At 43.3% G+C, this 21,505-nt stretch overlaps 1 protein-coding gene across 1 annotated transcript in view; it reads right to left on the bottom strand.

Annotated features, from left to right (window-relative positions):
* The window catches only part of abcc3 (ATP-binding cassette, sub-family C (CFTR/MRP), member 3), a 65,592-nt gene that overhangs the window by 27,742 nt on the left and 16,345 nt on the right, over window positions 1-21,505 (bottom strand). The window contains exons 3-18 of the mRNA XM_080747897.1: window positions 20,820-20,945; window positions 20,026-20,163; window positions 16,275-16,400; window positions 16,006-16,067; window positions 15,388-15,519; window positions 12,859-13,101; window positions 10,960-11,137; window positions 9,261-9,422; window positions 7,147-7,239; window positions 5,947-6,150; window positions 4,489-4,635; window positions 3,872-3,959; window positions 2,880-2,946; window positions 1,970-2,096; window positions 1,436-1,612; window positions 817-984 (exon numbers count right to left, since the gene is read on the bottom strand). Of these exons, the coding sequence (XP_080604023.1) occupies window positions 817-984; window positions 1,436-1,612; window positions 1,970-2,096; window positions 2,880-2,946; window positions 3,872-3,959; window positions 4,489-4,635; window positions 5,947-6,150; window positions 7,147-7,239; window positions 9,261-9,422; window positions 10,960-11,137; window positions 12,859-13,101; window positions 15,388-15,519; window positions 16,006-16,067; window positions 16,275-16,400; window positions 20,026-20,163; window positions 20,820-20,945 (2,238 nt within the window). The remainder of the gene's footprint in view (window positions 1-816; window positions 985-1,435; window positions 1,613-1,969; window positions 2,097-2,879; window positions 2,947-3,871; window positions 3,960-4,488; window positions 4,636-5,946; window positions 6,151-7,146; window positions 7,240-9,260; window positions 9,423-10,959; window positions 11,138-12,858; window positions 13,102-15,387; window positions 15,520-16,005; window positions 16,068-16,274; window positions 16,401-20,025; window positions 20,164-20,819; window positions 20,946-21,505) is intronic.

Below are 21,505 nucleotides of genomic sequence, written 5' to 3'. Positions count from 1 at the left end.
GCTAGCCTACTCCTGATATTTTCCAAATGAGGTTTGGGCTAATAGATCACTATGTGTTCAGTTTTGGCTATTTTCTGGGTTTTAATTAGGCCTACAACAACACAAATAATAATAATACATTTTCGGTTAGTATGACAGACTGACACTGTATGCAGCAGGGGAGGGGGAGCAGGGGGCTATGACATCATCAAACTCTCCCTCGCCGCCGATTTCCTATATTACACCGGTGCGAAACCAATGCGAAACCGCAGAAATGCACTTTCAGAGCCGAATTCCGAAAAGTATCGGTTAGGGTCATGAAACCGCGTCTCCGTGTGTCAAAATGGCCGAATCAATAGTAAAAACTATCGTCTACAAAAAAATCGACCTCATGTAATGACCCCCTTATTGTCTCAGTCTGACTTGCTGCAAATGTCTTAAATCTAGACTATTGTGTATTGGTGATGAAATGAAACGTGCCGTTGAAATGTCTGTATAGCACTTTGGTACAACGGAATTTTTTTTTTTTAAATGTGCTCTATAAATAAAAATGATTTAATTTGATTTGATTGTGCACTGTCAAACAGTCCTATCACACTCACACACATGCACACACACACACACGCACACACGCACACACACGCACACACACACACACACACACACACACACACACACACACACACAGGCGCGCAAGCGCTCACTCTCCCGGAAAACTCTGGTTCTCATAATTCCGGCTCCAGGAAGCGCAGTGACAGGATGACGTGGAGGTTAATTTGGTTAGGGGGTGAGGGTAAAGTGTCAGCCTCTAAATAAAGACTTATCTCCTGTCCTCACCTTGCCCTGCAGTGCCCCCTCGGGGCCAATTAGGTTGTCAAAGATATGTTTGGCCACGTGGGCGTCGACGGCGGAGAGGGGGTCGTCCAGCAGATAGACATCAGCCTCGCTGTACAGAGCCCTGGCCAGGCTCACCCTCTGCCTCTGGCCACCGGACAGGTTGATGCCCTGGGGGAGAAAGAGACAATTCGTTGCTGTCGGGTGGAAACCTTGTTTTGTACTGTATGTCCAAAAGCAAATTCATTTATTATTCATTTTAATTGTTGTCCAAAGCCTATTATTATAATGTATTATAAATTGTAATTGTCCATCATTTAATTCCATAATTTTATTGTATGATGGAGTAGGGCATTAAAGGAGAATTCTGGACTAACCGTTTTCTTACCGTAATCTGATATTATTATATCCAGAGGTAAGACAACGGCTTGTCTGGAATTCTCCTTTAAGTTACGAGAAGAAAAAAAAAGTAAAAGGTTGAAATATGGTGATACAAGGTCAAGACTGGGAGAAAAGATCAGAACTGGGAAAATGATGGCTGAAAGCAAAGCCATGAGTGGCATTTACGTAAAGAAGAGAGACAAAAGGCACAATTGGTGTTTAGACCCATTCCCATCAGCACCTTCTCTCCTATCTCTGTCATGTCTCCCCCTGGTAGGACCTCCAGGTCAGGGGTCAGGGCGCAGGCCTGCAGGACGCAGCAATACTTCTGCTCATTGTAAGCTTTCCCAAACAGAATGTTGTCCCTCAGAGTGGCATTCTGGATCCAGGCCTGCTGGGGCACATAAGCCACCGAACCCTGATGGAGATGGAGAGGCCATTATTTGTGAGGAACTAGAATTATGTGACTTTGAGCTTAGGACACGTGAACCATGTGTGCATTTCAAATTCTCTGGATTTCTCAAACGGAAAATAAAAATCAATAAATACATGAAACATAACATGTGAACTGAAAGGCAATGTGATGATGCCTGCTACTAGCATGTACGATCCTGTGGGACCAGTATGATCCTGTGGGACCAGTACGATCCTGTGGGACCAGTACGATCCTGTGGGACCAGTACGATCCTGTGGGACCAGTACGATCCTGTGGGACCAGTACGATCCTGTGGGACCAGTACGATCCTGTGGGACCAGGTGAGGCTATTGCGCTTACCCGAATGGAGACGTCGCCCTCTAGTTTCTCCATGTCCCCCAGCAGAGCAGCAATCAGCGAGGACTTCCCACAGCCCACATGGCCCACCACGGCCAGCAGGGAGCCCTGGGGCACCATCAGACTGAGACTGGGAAGGGGAGAACAGCAGCAAGTAGAGCAGCTTTTTAAGAGGGCCACTAAAGGTTTTTGACAGGAAAACCATACTCTTACCACCACTGTTACATCTTGGAAAAGCTTTTTAAAGTTTCGATCACTTTAAAGCTTTTAAAATTCTCTGCTTTGTATACCAGTGTTTACATTTACTATTCTGGCCCCCTGGTTTACAACGTCTAACGGCGCTGAGTTAGCTCATGCGACCTTCACAACGCTCGACACGGCGGCGCGCTCGCTCGGCGGTGTCACACATGGATCAAGGTCGCCTGAGACAGCACGCCTCTGTCGTCATCACTGAAAACAAGCACTCCCTTTGTCCCTTTGTATGCCTTTACTTACTGTATTCCTATATGTGGGGACTACGGATGGAAATGAGCTTCAAGCTAAATGTTTAGCTAAAATGTTTACATGAGATCATGTTCAGCTGACTGTGTTTATGTACATGCATTGAATTTGCGTCAACATGCATCGACCAAATAAACAAATAAAGTAAAGTATAAAGTAGATATCCTAGGACCATTAGCAGCTACAGTTGCAGGGGGTACTAGTACAAATATGAGGCACTAAAGTAGTATGCATATGGAAAACTTTGAAAATCAGCAGGCTCAGGCATGAAAACACACACATGTTGAAATGGATCACGTTGTTATAGTAGCACTTGTTGTGCAGGTAACATAAAGCAACACAGACCAAACCACATGCCAAAGAGTCAGTGATCTGTGTTAGTGTATAAACGTTTTGAAAGTGCTCAACATACTTGTGCAGAGATGGAGGATCTTCTTTACTCCAGGTGAACTTTCCATTGACAACGGTCACAGAATAATCTGTTAGACAACCAAAAGTAATCAGTTTTATAATCAGCACACCGCTTTTGCACTGGCGACAACATATAGCTAATGACAAACAAAAGGCATTTATAAACTTGTGCAAACTCGAACCCCCATCACTCTCAGCCATACAGTGACAGTTACAAATGTGAAGTTGATGACTAATTGTTGATGACTGATTCTACAACCTTCCATTTTAAGAACCCAACCAGTTTTAGACAATGTGGGCACAAGGAGCAGTAACAGTGGTATTTCCATTGCAGGAAATAGCACTGAATTGAGACAATAACAATGCACATCCTTTAACTTTTTCGCCGCCGTTGACGGTGAGGATTGTCATTGAAAGGGTTAATACCATGGCGCCGTTGACGGTGAGGACTGTGAATCTTACTGTATATACAGTAAAGATATTATTACTTACTTAATGTCGCTCCGGTCCCGCTCGCATCGGTAATGTCGGCGATTTGTTTACAACGCACGTTGGGCGTGCACGCGAAGTGAAGCTCCTCAATGTTAAGTCAATGGCGAGGCCCATAAAGAAACTTCATTTAAACAAAATAGCCATTTTGAGACATTTTGCAGCAGATCTAAATGTAAACAAGGCAAAAGGCAGGGCGCAGCCATCTTCATCTTCTTGTCGCACACTGTCATGTGACTAGATGACGTAATCGTTGCCGTCAAGTGATAATCCAAAAAAACAAAAACAACCCCCTTCCGGCCCTTCAAAATAATAGCGGCGGCCGACGGAGGAAACGACGTGGCGCCGAGGCACCAAGCAACCTTCAGATTAAGAGGCAGCAGATGTGTTAATGTTGGCACGGCGCCATGACGACCTTCCTAGTCAGTTGGGATTATACGCACCGCTGAGCACAGGAGCACGTGTAATGTTAAGAGGATGGGAGCAGCCATGCTTTTATTTTACCTGTAGGCGTGTTCTTCCTGTCCACTGACTCAGGGTCCAACTCATCGTGACTCAGGAAATTCTGGATACGCTTCAGAGAGACGCTGGCCTGACAGGACAGAGTAAACACACACACAGTGAGTGATGTGTGCGTGGGTGTGTGTGGAAAGGAGTAGAAAGGAGGGGAGGAGAGCGGAGTAGAGAGGAGTGGAGCGGAGAAGAGAGAGGTTTGGGGACAAGAGGCGGGGAGAGAAAACGAGAAGCAGAGCAGAATAGAGTACAATACAAAAGTAAAGTACAGTAAAGCAATGGTTCCTAACAGTGTGCTGTGAGATAAGTCTAGGTGTGCCTTGGGATTTTGGCACATTATTGCAATATATACATCTGCAAAAAGTTATGAATTATTTTCTAATTTACTATATCTGTACTTTTTGTGCATTCATTCATTCATTCATTCATTCATTCATTCATTTCACTCATTTTCCAATATAGAGGCAAATGCTATACTCTAAAAGAAATGCATTTTAACCATTTTCAAACTGACGTCCTTATTTTGGGCAGGTCATTATAGAAAACATTCCACCTTTTTTAATTTAAAAATAAATCTTAATTGAAAGTTTGAAAACCAGGTCTCCTACCTGCACAATGCTGCTGATGACTTGCGGCAGCATGCTGAGAGGGAACCTGAGGATGTTGAAGAGAGAGAGGGAAACAAAGGCCTTGTCTGCATCCAGGATGTTATTTTCATCCACAGTCACATACACAGCGAACGTCGTCATGGCAACCTGAGAGAGAGAGAGAGAGAGAGAGAGAGAGAGAGAGAGAGAGAGAGAGAGAGAGAGAGAGAGAGAGAGAGAGAGAGAGAGAGAGAGAGAGAGAGAGAGAAGGTCACTCGTACATCCAAGGCACGAAACTCTCCGACAGCAGTCCGGACGACCGTTTGGTCCGCAACGGAACCAAATGACGCCGAACACCACTAGCTAGCTACAGTAACCTAGTAATGGCTTAACAGTGGAGTAGGTGCCAGTTTTGTACATTATCACACTAATGGGGGTGTCACACCGAAACGCATTGCTAGAATCAAGTAATAAACAATACCATTGTTTTCCTACGAAAAGACGCGCCTGGCAGACGCCCTTCTCTACACAGCGGCTGTTTGCCAAGAGTTCCTGTTGCAGTTTACCCAGAAATACTGTAAACTTATAAATAAAAACTAAAACGCAGAAAACTAGGAATTATTGTTCATTTCTATTAAATGCTGGCAATGCGACATAAGGTGATGTGGAACCTCCTCACTAGTCCATAAACATATCATTCCGATAACAATACAGATGAAGGCAGCTGTGCAATCAAAATGTCAACTGAATACAGTACATGATTACTTTCGAGATTTGTGGGGACCATTTAAAAAAATCACACCTGTGTGAAGTGAGCGGTGCTGGTGATAATGAATGATAGACCCACCGGACATCACATGTGGGGGGTCAAATATGTGGCACTGGGGGGTCAAATAACAGTATTTGGTACAATGGAAACATACTTGGATATGTGACCACACCAGTATTTGACACCATGGAAGAACACTTTGAAAGACACATGGTCATACACACAAAGAATCATATTTTAACTGGGCACCCCCCACCCTGATAACCACTTGAAATTATAAGAGTTGAGGCATTACATTTAGTTTGACTCGGTTCCACAGATAAATATTGTGAACAAGCTTGTGAGCGTGTAGATCAGCTATTTTCAAAATGTTTCCTTCTTTCATATATTATTTGACAATTTGGCCAATGTTTGACCAATTTTTATAGTGTAGTCAATAGTGTCTCCTCTCAATCCGGTGGGCAAAATATATATATATATATATTTTTTGGGAGCGGTGGCGGGCCCCCTCCCCCTCCGGGCCCTAATGCGACAGCATTGCCTGCAGCTACTACCTGGTTTATTGATTACTTTTGATGCAGCAATTGTCTTTTTTCATTTCATTCCTTTTCTTTTTTTTGGCATTACATCTACATAAGTGCTCGCTGGAGTCCGCTCAATTCAGGCGTGCAATGTCCCCACTGTACCGTCTGTGAATGGACGGAACGTACCAAGAAAGGGGCGCTGGTCCAGGCCATGGTAGAGAGGGCTCCCAGATAGGCCGTCTTGCGCAGCACGATGAGCTCCTTCTCCCGGATCTCCAGGACCTTGTCCTTGAAGGAGTTCTCCCAGGCGTACAACTTCAGCACTTTGATGCCATTCAGGATCTCGTTCATCAGCTTGATGCGAGCGTCCTTGTATTGCATTTGTTCCACCTGATGGCGAGAACGGGCAGAGAGGGAGACGGGGAGAGAGAGAGAAGAGAGATTGGATAGTTCAAGGACACCAGACATCAGAGCCATCTTTTTCATGCTTGAAAAGCCATGCAAAGGAAATATTTTCACGTCCACCTCGTTCGGATGCAGGTGCGTTGGACGTTTCGGTCCATCTGGACCTTCATCAAGACTAGGGATGGGACGATATAAGCGATATTATCGTTTATCGCGATACAAAAACACTCATGATTATCGTATTGGGGAGATTTACTTTATCGTGAAATCGTCCTCCGTCACTCACTGGGATCAATTCACCTTTTATTTGCCGAGCTGCATATCCGGTACCATTTAAACCCTCTATTGCTAAAATGTACTTATAATATACGTACTTGATGTCTGGATGCACAGAGGTCTTTTTTTTCACTCTCTACCAAATCTCTTTGCCAAAAATGTTGGGGATATTTTGATTATTGCGATAATATCGTAAATCGCGATTTCTTTGGTCACAATAATCATGATATGAAATTTTCATATCGTCCCATCCCTAATTAAGACCTTCATCAAGTGTTTCTTGATGAAGGTCCAGAGGGACCAAAACGTCCAACTGATGCTGCTGAGCAGGAGCAGTGTGCAGGACCTTTTTCATGATTGTTTCAGTTGTGAACCAAGTGGATGTGCGAATATTTCCTTTGCATACTAGATCATGTTTGAGAATGAAATCAAAGCAGAGTAGCAGACACACCTGTAATACATTCATGCAAACTACTAATAAATGTACGTGTACAGTGTATTTGCAATAAGTACACAAAAGACTAAAATAATACATTAAAATGCACATGAGAAAATAGGCATGCCATGCACCCTTTTTTTATTCTTTCAGATCATATTCCTAGACATTATAAGCATTAAACAGCACTTTACTGTGAGCACACTCTTCATTCAAAGGCTTTTGACGTCTAGTATTCTCTACTATACATTGTCTATGACTGCAAGTACCTGAAAGGCTCGTGTCTTCATGGCTATGGCTGCATTTAACGGGATCAGAAGGATCATCACAGCCAAGCCTGCCAGCACTGAAGGCCCGAGGGTCTAGAAAATAAAGCATAAGTAATGCAGAGACAGACATATAGACATTGTCAATTGAATGGGCATTTACATTAATGCACATATCACAAGACAAAATGACAATTCCCATTCCTTAAAGAAACACTTTCTTTTTTCTCCATACAGTATATTGGTCCTCACTTAAGCTCAACATGGTACATATTTCAATCCTCACTATTAATTCTAACTATAAGCTAATGGAAAGTAACACCTTTGTTTTCCTGGAAAATAAAGTTATTTTGTTGCATCAATAAAAATAGAAATCTATCTTGAAATCAGGTACATTCGAGTTATCCACTACCTCTGAGACACAAGCAAGTAGATAGAAATGGCATGGTCTTATAGCCTAATTGAGCATTGGTGAGGATCAATACAGGGGTATGGTAGCAAAAAGTTTAAATGTTACTTTAACAGAGCAGGACATCAGCATGTGTACAGGAATGAAAAGGACCACAAACAATCCTGTGCTCTGTTTATTAGTTGTTTTTTCACTGATTCATTTAACAACTGCACAAATTCAGTAGCGAAGTGTGATGTCACTTCCGTGAAATGGCGTGAAATGTCGCCCTCTACGGGGTTCATGCTGGTATTGTTTTGTATTCAAATCGCCATAGGGGATTCTGCGAACGCCGCATATAAGGTCTGTGTTAAAAATATAAACACACCATGCTCTCGGATTGACCCAAATGGATATGAAGCATCGACTAAGGTGGAAATGTACAGATTTACCCAAAGAGTAACACAATAAACGCTAGAAACGAGTTACAACAGGCTATATCAGATATGAATGAATATCATAAACTATGCAGAACCCCCCCGCTGACAGAAACGCGCACATGGTGTGTTTATATTTTTAACACAGACCTTATATGCGGCGTTCGCAGAATCCCCAATGGCGATTTGAATACAAAACAATACCAGCATGAACCCCCTAGAGGGCGACATTACGCACAAATGACGACATGGCTTCGTTTCTCTATAGCGCTAAGGCTCAGAGATAGTGAATTCTTCAAGTAAAGGCATTACAGCTCACTAACTAATGGTTGGACATAAAAGCTCCATTAAATACTTAATGAGAGGCAGAAGTGTTGTTGCTGAAAGCATCACTTAACAAGTTTAGCATTGATCTTGGTAGAAGCTGATGGTGTTTTTCTTTTTTGTGTGCATATATGTGAGTAAACTAATGAGTACGCATTATCAGCCGGACATTAAAATGAAGAAATTATCACCTGGCATTCGTCGTTGCCTCACTGGGATTTTCTCAAATGTTTTGGGAGCCATTTGGCTAAGAATACAAAAGCAGGGCGAGGCCTGGTTGAGGCCAGCACCTTCTCTTTTTTGTTTTACTCTTCCAAAGGTAAGGCAGCTCACAGTGACCGTTCAACATGTGGTGGCACTTCAGCTACTGTCACACTACTGTCACTTAATCAACCCTAGGCTGATATGACTGATCCCCTCTCTGTACTTTTATCACTCCCCTCACTCTATTATTAGTATTGCAAGGGTCTTCAACAGGGGGTCCGGGACCCCTCGGGGGTCCTTAGAGTTACTACAGGGGGGCCGCCAAATCCTTGTGTGATAGGATAATTCTTTTAACCCTCGCATCTTCGCATCCCTATTCAGAGGAGAATTACTACAAGCTCTCAACGCCTCACATTGTGAGGCATTGAGAGCTTGTAGATCGGCTATTTTTGGCAAATAGGTTTGGTGTAGAGGTAAAAAACAGCAGACCAAGTACAGAGTGAAAGGTCAAGTTTCCAAAATATCGACAATTTAAGTGGTTAAATGTCTGAAAGAATTAACATGAATCCAACATACTGTAGACTGATGACAGTGCTGTCAAACAAGTCTATGAATCTATCTATGAAATCTGTGACAATCTCCATCACACATTTATACAATATGTAGAGGGGGGTCCCTGCTTCATCTCTCTCTCAGCTAAGGGGTCCTTGGCCTGAAAACATTGAAGCTCCCCTGTATTATTAGTATTGTATGAGAGCCCTTACCTGCCAGAGGAAGTACAGTGCCAGAATAATCTGCAGTGGAGCAGACCACAGCAGATTCAGGAAGGTGGTGAGATCCATGAACCTCTGTGCATCCACAGACATCAAGTTAACAATCTCTCCCACTGTTGATGAACGCTTGGCTGCATTGGTTATAATCAGCGACTGGAGGGCAAGGGAGCAGAGAATAAAACCTCTTGGTTTTTATCTTCAAAATGGCAACATTTGTGAAATTTTAACTTAATGTGGCAAGTGCACATTTACAACTGTGGCAACATGTGAAGAGCACAGCATGTAAATCTTTAGATCAGCGTCAAGTTGAGTAGTACAGTAAATGTTAATTCAGGGCTTGACATCAAGGCTTGTCCTGTTGTCCGGGACAAGTAAGAAATCCTTATGGACAAGTTCATTACAAGTGGCCGGACTATTGGTAACATGGATAACAGGATAACATGGAGATCCGTGCAAATTGTTTTGGCTAATTTATTTGGCTAATACATTTGGATCTCCACACATGGATATTTGTGCAATTTCTTTTGGGTAAACATTTGGATCGCCATACAGTACATGGAGAACCATGCTGTAAAATGTACTGCCTCAAAAAGTTAATGTCAAGCCTTGTAATTGAGTGTGTATATGCATCTATAATGTATATTGCAATTCATAATAAGAGAGAGGGAGAGGGAGAGAGAGAGAGAGAGAGAGAGAGTGTGTGTGCATCTATGTACAGTATGTATGTATGTGTTGTGTGTAAGCCTAGACCACGCACCACCAATCGCGATTCAATGAAACCGATGCAATACATTGCAAAGAAAAATTGCAGCGGTCTGAATTGCCCCATTGCAGGTCGGCACAGTTTTTGGATTCTGTTGCAAGAAGTGTTGGGAAAGTTAATTTTCTATGTGAACTAGTTCAAAGTTCACTTCACAAACTTTAAAATAGTTAACATTTTTGAACTAAAAGTTCATGGTTCCAAAAATTAACTACCGTAGTTTAGTTATTTTATTTTATTTTTCAATAGGTTGTTGCAAGCTATTATTTGTCAACATTATTGACACAGACCATATAGAACCACACACAGCAGCTATTTCATCCAATTTAACATTGAGGTGCCCACAATGTTAGGTGCCCACTCTTCCTGCACCCCTTTGCAATGTGAAATGCCACCGTATCCATAATCCTTTACCATGTTGCTTCTGTCTTGTCATAAAGCTGATAATCTTTTATTGTGATGGCAAAAGTTACTAAACGTCCCACATCCTGCAAGTTTCTGCGTGGTGTAAAAAGCAGATCTGCAGCTATTTTCAGCATGCAACATGTCATACGACGACGTCGAATCAGGCTTTACAGTACTTGGCAGACGCGTGTTACTGTTGATGAACGAGGACTTGAGGCGATGCACACAAAACGCTTCAAAGTGAATGCAAAGAGAGACGACGCATGACCGGGCGCAGCGCAACAAACCGAACGAGCGCCGTTCACAACGCCAGAATGAATGTCTTCACAATAAACGATCAAGAGGAATCAAGAGAAAATACAGTACATCAAAATATGAACACGTTCATGAACGATCGTTCATTGAACGCATTCAGGCACAAAACTGGTTGCAAGTTGCAGCTCGTTGCCCTTCAAATCATTGGTGTGAATTGGTCTTAAGTGTGCTTAAGTGTGCTTGTGTGAGCATGTGTGTCAGCAAGTGTACCTTCCTGTAGATTGCTCCTATGATAGCTGTGCGTAACCTCATGCCAGTGACGAAGCAGTACTGAAAGTGCTGGTGGAGGATGAGTGTCTGCAGAAGGGCAGTGAAGAACATGAGGAAGGCCAGAGAATAGCCCGACCAGTCAGGAACGCCCCTCTGCTGTGTGAACCGGATCAGCAGCCTGAGGACATTGGGAAAGGGTTGGACGAAGTATTTGAGAGAATTGGAGGTTGTATTATTAAAGCGGGACTACAGGGCATAACCATATTCCACTGACTGCACTAAATGATAATAGTGTCTTTATCCAAAGGGCTTTACTAAGTATGTGTGTTGTATTCACCCATTTACACCCACATTCAAATACGGATGGCAGAGGAAACCATGGAAGACACCAACCTGCTCATCAAGAGCAGTTAGTGGTTCATATCAGTGTCTTGCTCAAGGACAGTTTGACACACAGCCAGGAAGGGATAGGTATCGGACCGGGAACCTTCCAACTCCAAAACAGAGTTCTGCTGAGCCACTGCAATCCCCAAACCAGAGATATGAGACTATCTTGGTTCTTACTCCACATACACCACACACACACACACACACACACACACACACACACACACACACACACACACACACACACACACACACACACACACACACACACACACACACACACACACACACACACACACACACACACACACACACACACACACACACACACGCAAAAAAACACAAGTGCATCTCACTAGCATGTCACCCATCATACAATCATCTCCACAATCCTCTGTGGTTTGTCACCCAAGATGGCATGATCTTATAGTAAGTTAATTTACACACCATTTGCCTGAGGTAAATAAACACATCTGATCTACAGACAGCAGCAGAAGTGGGCTCTCACTAATGCTACACACACTATATAAGCAAATGATTTGCTGACAGAATTTCTAACAGTGTGACAGGGGTGTAAGTATTTTGTTGCAGTTGTTCGGCTGCATTGTGCCATAATAAACCAGATACAGTACTGTATATATGAATGGTCTGCAAATAACATGTTGACTAAGATAGCTCAGTCATAGTGGTTTTTCATCGAAGAAATTGAAACAGTTTCACCAAGATTATTAAACTAACCAAGATCACATAAGCCTCTAATCCAGGGGTGGGCAATTATTTTTTCCATGGGGCCACATGAACAACAAAAAATATTGTGGAGGGCAGTGCTCCCCGCAAGATGTGCTCCCCGCAAACTAAACACACAGCTTTACCTCCTCCGACTGCAGAAAATAAATACTTAGCCATTTTTGATGGGTAAGGTAAGGCAGGAGGTTGTCTTGACTTGACGTGACCAGTCTAATCACCTGCTTGTTTTGGGGAATTGCGTCCATATGTATGTGAATAAAAAACTTCAAAATAAAAGCAATGCAGCTTTAGTCCATGCATGAGCTAAAATTAGAAAATGTGTTTATTTTGTAATTTGCCATTAACCCTACACGCGCTGGTCAGAGTGAACCAAAGAGCCGCATACGGCCCCCAGGCCGCACAATGCCCAGGTCTGCTCTAATCTGTCCTACAATATTTTTGGTTATTGAACAGAAAATGTAAACAAGCCTGGTGATAAGGGGTTTCAGAGAACAGGCCTTAATTCTTATTTTGCCCTTAAACCGGTCACTGTGGCTTGTAGATGAAAAAGATTTCCGTGCAGAGTTTGCATCCCAAACAAAGACAGTGCATAATATCAAATAAGTACAGCTACGTGTAATAAATGTAATGTGTAACAAATTTGCATGTCTTATCATGCAAATCAATATGCAAAAAAAAAACGACATGCAAAGCAAACTCCATGGAACAGTGCGTGCAGAAATGGTCTTCTACACTGTGGCTGTTGTGTTGTTGTCCCCGACTCACCTGAGGAGCTGAGGCTGTACAAAGGTGATGAGATCCTGCAGGAGCTTGTAGGCAGAGCCAATCAGGAAGTAGGGTCCGAAGGACTTGATCAACGCTAACAGGAAAGACGGCTGTTTTGGAAGGCCTTTCTTTTTAGACAGCAACACCTCCACTTCCTCCGGGCTGCTCTCACCTCCCACGTGATTGGTTGTCTCTGCTGACCCGGGCTTCGTGTACAGAGCCTCTGCAGCAGCCTTCTGCTCGCTACAAAGAGTGGAGGTGCAGGTGTGGTTGGGTTAGGGTAGAAGAAAGATACTGTAGCAGCATGAACCAAAAGTTGAAGCCAAAGGGCTAGAACACTTTTGTTGTCTTTATGTTCATAGTTTATGAGTTAAAACAATTAAGAAACCAAAGACATACTAAATGATCCCTGTGGATATGCATCACTCAGCAGTGTGTAAAGGTTTGCCCTCTGGTCCATTTAACAAAAGTGCATTGTTGATTTGCGGTTACAGTAGTTAACAAGCATCACATGTATTAATAATGCATAATGCATTACTAGGACAAGGAACAATCAAATATTTTTCCTTTTGAGGTTTTATTGCAATGCTGGCCATTTATCATATGATGCAATTCCTCTTTTAGCTAACTAGAGTCAGGTTCCAGCAGTGTTATATTTGCTGAAAATGTGTGAAACCGAACAACTGAGACGTGGATTCATTCAGCACCCCACCATACAGGTTTCCACACCACGATTAGACAGGTCACAGGGCTAATCCAACTCTTCGGTATCCTTTTTCAAGTCTTTGTAGTTTGAACGGGGAAAGACGATACAACAGTTTGGTGAGCAAACCACAGAATAATCACCAGGAAAAATGCCAGTGTTTCTGCAAGAGATGTTCACTGTGAACGGTTTGTCCTTTGTATAACCACACAGAGCTGTGGCCTCATTCTTAGTAACGAGGCTGCTTTGTACTTGGAAGTTAAATAAGCACATTATATACAGCAGCTCTGGATTAAGTTCAAGGTTCAAAGTTTTCACCGAAAGCTTTATTGATAAGTCTTATGCATAGTCCTACAGGTACATAAGAGTAAAATGTACTTTGCTTCGGTTGTGGAATGCAGTGCTGCAAGAAAAAGGCTAGAACGATTAAATTCTACAGCATATGGGACAGTGTGGGAGTGGGAGAGATGGGTGTGAAGCTTTAAAATCTAAGAATTCATTTCATTTTTTCAACACCAAAAATGTTTCCCTATGTATACAAAAAACATCAGTGCAGCAACGGTATAAATACATTCTGACTTATACCAGGCTTTTAACCTTTGCAGAGATAAGTTTTGTGTACACAACACTCTCACAGCGTCCCACTCAGTCCAATTCTCCCCCATTGCTTTCCTACTGATCCCTGAAGATAACACTAAGTTACATCAGTGGTAATGGTTTGACAAATAGCGAAAGTTACGTATGTAACTACGGTTCTATGAATCCCGAATAAGCACCGCCTCTGGCGGTCAAGAGGGATGAAATAGAAGATGTACTGTAGCTGCCTTAATAGACTGGAGTGGGAAAGACCTGAAGTGAAATGTTATCTGTGCATGCAGTGACATGCACAAAGGGGAACCCCCTTTGTGCATGTGTGCGTGCCCCCCGCGCACGCGCGCGCGCACACACACCCCACACACACCCCATCCACTTCTCCCCCCCCCCCACACACACCCCCCCCCACACACACACACACACACACACACACCCCCCCACACACACACACGGCCCCATCAACTTCCTCTCACCTTTTCCCTATTCTCCTAGAGAAAGGAGTGAAAGGTGGAACTATTGTTGACAAAAGGATTATTAGGCTTTGTACCCTGGGCATTGTGAAATCTAGGAAAAATGTGTCTCTGTGGAGTCTAGATAGACATACTGGTATGCTGTATTAGTTTGAGACAGCAAATCTGAACAACTGCACATTTCCACAAACTGTAACATCGCAACAATCCATCTTCCCATCCATTGGTTCATTGTGGTGTTTCCCCTCTATGTTTTTGTTCAGTCTCTCCTTCCCATCCTCCAACCACCTAGACCACAAACTTCCGGAAATCGCCAACAAATGACAATGAGATTTCCGGAAGTTGGAAGTTTACGAGGCTAAGATAAATACCTTTATTGATCCCGCATAGAGAATTTCAGTCGCCCAGAGGCAGCTCTGCTATTTTCACTAGTTTGGGTCCCGGGCAAATGTCTAATTTCTCTTTTGGGTCACAGGCTAAAAGGTTTGGGAACCACTGTATATGTGTGTGTATATATATATATATATATATATATATATATATATATATATATACCCATACAACTATCCTGCACTATGCAGAAAAACTAGGACACAAGGTTACAGTGTCCTACTCCTCACCTGTGCATTTGGCAGACACGCTGGTGGATATTATTTGCTATTGTCAAGCCTGTGACCTGGTATCAGGTGGCCAGTTAGTTGAAGCCATGTGACCGACTAACCACCAGGCTCTCCTGCCATAACATGAGGTGTGGCACTGTACCTGCGTTCTTTGGCAAGTTCCTCGTCCCACTCTTTGAGGAGCTTGGGCACCACCACCTTGGACTGGTCCTGTTGGTTCAGGGACCACAGGTCTTTAGTCTCCAGGGGCATCTTATAGCCTTTAATGGCCATACTGAAACAGAAAAGGTAATCACAGAAGACTTAATCATTATTTTTAACCACATGAACCCTAGCATCCCTATTCTGGGCTGAACATTCTATTTTAGATCGACGATTGGCTATTTTCAACAAAGAGATTTGGTGTAGAGGAAAATAAGGCCAAGGCCAAGTACTGACCCCTGGGGAACCCCAGTAAACAAAGTATATACTTTAGGGTTTAACCACATGAAACCTAGTGTCTCTAAACTGGGGCAAATATTTGGCAAAAACAGCAGATTTACAAGCTTGCAGTGCGTCACAATGCAACACGTTGTGAGCTTGTAGATAGGCTATTTTCAGCAAAGAGACTTGATGTAGAGGGGAAAAGGAGGGGCCGCCGGTCAATGAAGGATATACAGGGTATAGGTGATTAAGTGTAACAGATCAATCATTTATGCATGCAACATGTTTGTGTATGTGTGACTGGCCCTCCACAGAGTAGACTGTAGAGGATGCCTACCTGGTGAACCACCAGAAGGTTATAGTGGAAAGAAAGCCTGCAGTGGATTCAGGACAGGGATTCTGCAAAAACAATACAGTTGATTAGAAGTGGAGAAAATAGGCCAGACAAGGTTATACAACAGCTGGATCCAGTCAGCTAATTTGATTAGACAAAGAGGTATTCTGGGCCTGCTGTTACACTGTATATCAGCGCGGCTGTGCGTTTTGGTTGTGAACTTGTGACCAAGGCATAAACATCATTAGGCTGTACTGGCGGCTCTGACTCACCGGGTCTGTGACGGTGTTGGAGAAGAGAGGTGGCTTCTCGTTGAAGCAGCAGAGGATGAGCTCCAACACCACCAGGATGAAGTAGAGGTAGAACATGGCGAAGCGCAGCTTGTCTGGGACCTCAATCTGAAACACAAAGTGTTATTGGCGACTGTCAGGGAGCCCTAGTTTACTATGGAAAACTGCAGCAGTAGTGTCTGTGATGCTCTACCCCACACACACACACACACACACACACACGTGCCTGAAACACTACTGTGACGCTTGTCTACCACACACACACACGACCCGCACGCTGACTGCCGCGTCTCGACTCACAAAAAGATTCACAAAAACCTCCTGTGGAAGGAGGAAGAGATTTTGTTGTAGCGTGTTATCAGGGTAGCGTGAGCAAGCCGCGAGCAGCAGTCAACCTGCGGGTCGAGACCCCCTGCCGGTCACCCCTCGCCATAATGGCGTCTTACTGGTAAGGTCTGATTTATGTTTGGTTGTGCGTTGATGTGACACACGATTACTGATCATAATTTCATGTTGGTTCTTGAAGCATAGCATATATATATATATATACTGTGCGTGAGCGTGACACATACACCTGCCTAGTTCTCCCTTAACAACTTGGGTGCCAAACTCATTCAGTAACGAGTTAAGGCCACTAGGGGTCACCCTGCCAAAAGGAGTTGTCTCGTTCCTGAACGAGACAAGAAGGGGTTAACTGTACAGCTCTACGTGCAGCTGCCTGCCCTCTGAATGACCCTAGTCCATACGTCACCCCGTAGCTCAGAGAGAGAGAGAGAAAATGGCACGAGCTGGTTGCATTGATTTCCATTCTACTCTGAAACATAAAAAGGGCTTTATCTATGAATGAGGTGAAAAGAACGCCAGGGAAGCAGAGATCTGATTGTTTTCACGGCGACACTTTACCGCGGTGGTTGACCGCGGTTTGGATTTTAGTTTCGCGAGCGTTTGTAAACAAATGGATTTTCTTCCTCAATCGTCAGCGGACACCCACGTGCACACACACGCACAAAGCTTCCGAGGCTCTTCAAAATAAAGCGTGAGTGAACGGCGGCAGCAGCAACAGCTAGATATGTTATAAACCTGCATCCCATGTGTTAAAGGACGACTTCATCACTTTTCAACCTATCTTCATATAATTGGTCCTCAGTAATATTCACGATAAAATATCACCATTCTTTTCCACTAGAAAAGTAGAACACTTTCTGTCTCAGGAGGGCTGTGGGCAGTTCAGAAACATCAAAATCATCGTTAGGCAGATTTTTTTAAACAAGATTAAAAAATATATATGTAGGTGTTTTATTATCGCGAGAACAATGGCTTCCATTGTAGCATAGTAACTTTTCAGGAATAGAAAGCCTGCAGTTTCTATTAGCTTGGATTCTCCATCGATGATGTCACTGGTAGGCTGGTTTCTGAACTGCCCACAGCCCTCCTATGAGACACAGACCAAGTAGAAAACAATTGTGCTATTTCATCATGAACATTACAGTTTGCCCTCCTGGCCCCCAAGCTGTGGAATAAACTCCCTGTCGCACTTAGAACAACGGACTCACTTGCTAGCTTTCGCCGTGGACTGAAGACTCACCTTTTCAGACTCCACCTAAACCCATAGCACTACTGAAACACTCAATGACCATACATGAAGCTAGTTAGCATTTGTTTTTAGGTTTTTTAGAATCATTTTCTTTACTGATTATATTGGTTTTTATATTGATATTCATATGCATTTGCTATATTGTTGATGATGTTCTGACATGTTATCTTGTTTATTATAGTGATGTATTATCTGCTTATTGTAAGTCGCTTTGGATTAAAAGCGTCTGCTAAATGCCTAAACTGTAAACTGTAACATTAGTGAGGACCAATTATACGAAGATAGGTTGAAAAGTGGTGAAGTTGTCCTTTAAGGCCAGACCGCACCATTGCAACTAGTCGCAACTCCTTGCAACAAAACCGTTTTAAGGCCATGCCAGACCACACGCACACGCGCACACGCACACACACAATATATTTGCATCACTTGTGGGGACATTACATAGACTTCCATTCAATTTTATGCAAGTCCTGTGGCCTTACCATAACCTCTATCCCTAACCCTAACCCCTAACCCCTAACCGTTGTGGGGACCTACTATTTTGTCCCCACACTGTCAGAGGTCCCCTGCAGGTGACTGTGTGAACATGCGTTTAGTCCCCATAAGTATAGCTAGACAAACTCACACACACACACACACACACACACACACACACACACACACACACACACACACACACACACACACACACACACACACACACACACACACACACACACACACACACACACACACACACACACACACACACACACACACACACACACACACACACACACACACACACACACACACACACTATGGTTACACACAAGGAGTGTAGTGGCCTGGGATGACCCAGCTGCCGGCTGCCTGCCAGTCTCTCTCTGTGCTTGACTGCCAGAAAAGTGCATGCCATGTTCACATGCGGCATGCATTTTAAGTTTTGGTCTCATGTGTGTACAGTATATGTTGACAAAAGAAAAACTCAAGTTAACTCTGCCTCTGTCTTATATAATTCTAGGCCTAAATGGGTTAACTCTGCCTTGTCTTTAAAAATGGTGATGTTGCTGCTAGTTCCTTACGCAACACAATGCGTTTTATTTGTTGCATTTTGCAAGTTGTTTCTATCTAACCCATCTATCTCCACCACTTCCTGTGTCTAAATCTGTGTGTTCCTAATTTACTCCAATCTGCCTGTCAGTCTGTTCTTCTGGAGGGTTTTTGCTGTGGCGTTTTGTGGCACGTTACGGTCTGTGTTAGTGAACCCTACAGTACTGTAGAGCAGGGGTCTTCAATGTTTTTCAGGCCAAGGACCCCTTAATTGAGAGAGAGTTGAAGCAGGGACCCCCTCTACATATTGTATAAATGTGTGTGTGTAGATTTTCATCGACTTGTTTGATAGCAATGTCATCTGTCTATGTTGGATTTGTTGCGACCGTCAGGTCGCAGTTACTATCAAAACCTCCACCGGCTGTCAGTCAGTCCTTCAGTCCGTCTGTATGTCCGTCACGTCACGTCACACTTGTGCCCTACTCATATCTCCGCCACCGTTGCCCCTATCCATGCCAAACTTTGCACACACACTCCTTGGCTGCTTCTAACACATTTTTGGACTGCTCCTACAGATCTGTCCCTAAAATCACACAAAGCTTATCTCGCTTATCTCCCGATTAGGGAGTCTTACTGCTGTAATGTGTATTTTCAGCCACTTCAATCGTCGATACGTAGTAAACTTGACCTTTCACTCTGTACTTGGTCTGCTCTTTTTGACCTCTACACCTAACCACTGTGCTGAAAATAGCCGATCTACAAGCTCTCGCTATTTTTGGCTAAAGTTCTCCTCAGAATAGGGATGTGGGGGTTCAAAGTTTTTAATTGAAAATAATTATCCTATCACACAAGGATTTGGTAACTCTGAGGACCCCCTAGGGGTCCCGGACCCCATGTTGAAGACCCCTGCTGTAGAGCCAGTAGGCAGCAGTTCTATGGAAAGCTGCTTCATGCTTCGCTATAGTACTGTATGTCCCTGCATAACCCCATGATGGGAGAGGAGAGGAGAGGAAGTGAGATAGTGAGGGTTTGATGAAAGGAGAGAAGGCGGAGGTCGAGGATGAGGAAGACATAATGCAAAACATGAGGACTGTAGTGTGTTCTCACCTCGTTGGACGCCTGTATGATCTTCGAGCGGAAAGGCACGATGGCGCACAACACAGACAGGAACCAGAAGATGAAGAGCACCCCCGAGGACTGAACCCCACGTAACCTCTCGAACTGGATCAGAAAGGTGGCCATAAGCTGGTAGAGGGGATGGGGAGGTATTTAATGTCTCAAAACAGATTCAGAGTTCTGCAATGGCTTTGCAGATGCGTTCCCAGATTGGGCGTTATTAAACAGGAGGCAAGGAGAGGAAGTGGGCGAGCCAGAGGGAAAGATTGAGTTTAGATTAGCCACAGCTGAAAACAGAGAGACCACAGAAGGTAACAATGCTTAGCCTTCTCAACCTTTACTGTGTAAAATCTTTCTCTTGGACTGTGAAATGAGTGTTTCACAGTTGTAATGTTTGCAAGACACAGCACGTTATAACCAGCATCGTGTCTGTTCCCTCAGGCAGCTCTACAGAAAGTGTGATTTTAATACTGTGTGCTTCTGTTCGCTTATCAACAATACAATACAATACACAATTCAAGAGAAATTATTCTTAAAGAAGCTGTTTTACAAACCAACACATGCATGCATATTAGTGTTCTTGAGATACATTTTAAGAGTAGTGAATGTTAGACTGGACCAGAACAATTACTTGATACCAGTCAATACTTGAAAGTCATCTATTCTAGTCCATTTGTGGTAATGTGATAATAAGGTTATATCCCTGTGTATCCCAAAGTGCGTAATGTGCCTAAAAGTGCCCTTGTAATGTAAAAGTGTAATACTTGTGATTGTAACGTTCTCACCATTGTCATGCCGACCACCAGTGGAGTGACAAAGAATATGGGTGGCTGAGTGACATCATGGTGCAACTCATAGAACGTATAGAAGAGATCTGTCCAACACACGATCCACAGTGCCAAGCCAAAACCCTGAGCAGAACAAGAGTCAAAGGAAAGAGATTAACCACATGAAGCCTATTCTGGGGCAAACATTGACAAAAATAGAAGATCTACAAGAAGTATATAGTTTAAATGGTTAACAGGGCGTATACAGTAGATCCTGTACATGCTCATTTACACTTCATCCCACAACCCCTTGACAACTGATACTCAATGGAATTATGTCTTTTTTTGCTTTTCATCTTTTTTGCAATTGCTTTTCATTTGACAATTGCACTTTTTCAAATGACAAAAAGTGTTACCGTACATGACACTTTTGTTTAATTTTTGACAAGCGACACTAATTGAAAAGGTAACGTAACAAAGTATAAATTAGCCCCACAGGAGGGTGACTCACAGAGGAAAATGTATCATCTTTAGAATGGGAATTTGGAATGTTATCATTGCCAAATGACTCATCTAAACATTTTGCCGTCCATCTGTGGGACTTTTCAGTGTATTTAGTAAACACAGAGCAACCATCACATATCTCAAGACTGTGACGAGAAAGCAACTCTTTCAATTCGTTATGGCGAAAGAGAGAGAAAGAT

This window comes from Nannobrachium achirus, assembly GCF_963921795.1.
Source record: "Nannobrachium achirus genome assembly, chromosome: 18".
Taxonomy (NCBI): domain Eukaryota; kingdom Metazoa; phylum Chordata; class Actinopteri; order Myctophiformes; family Myctophidae; genus Nannobrachium; species Nannobrachium achirus.
This window is presented reverse-complemented; position numbering and strand designations above follow the sequence as displayed.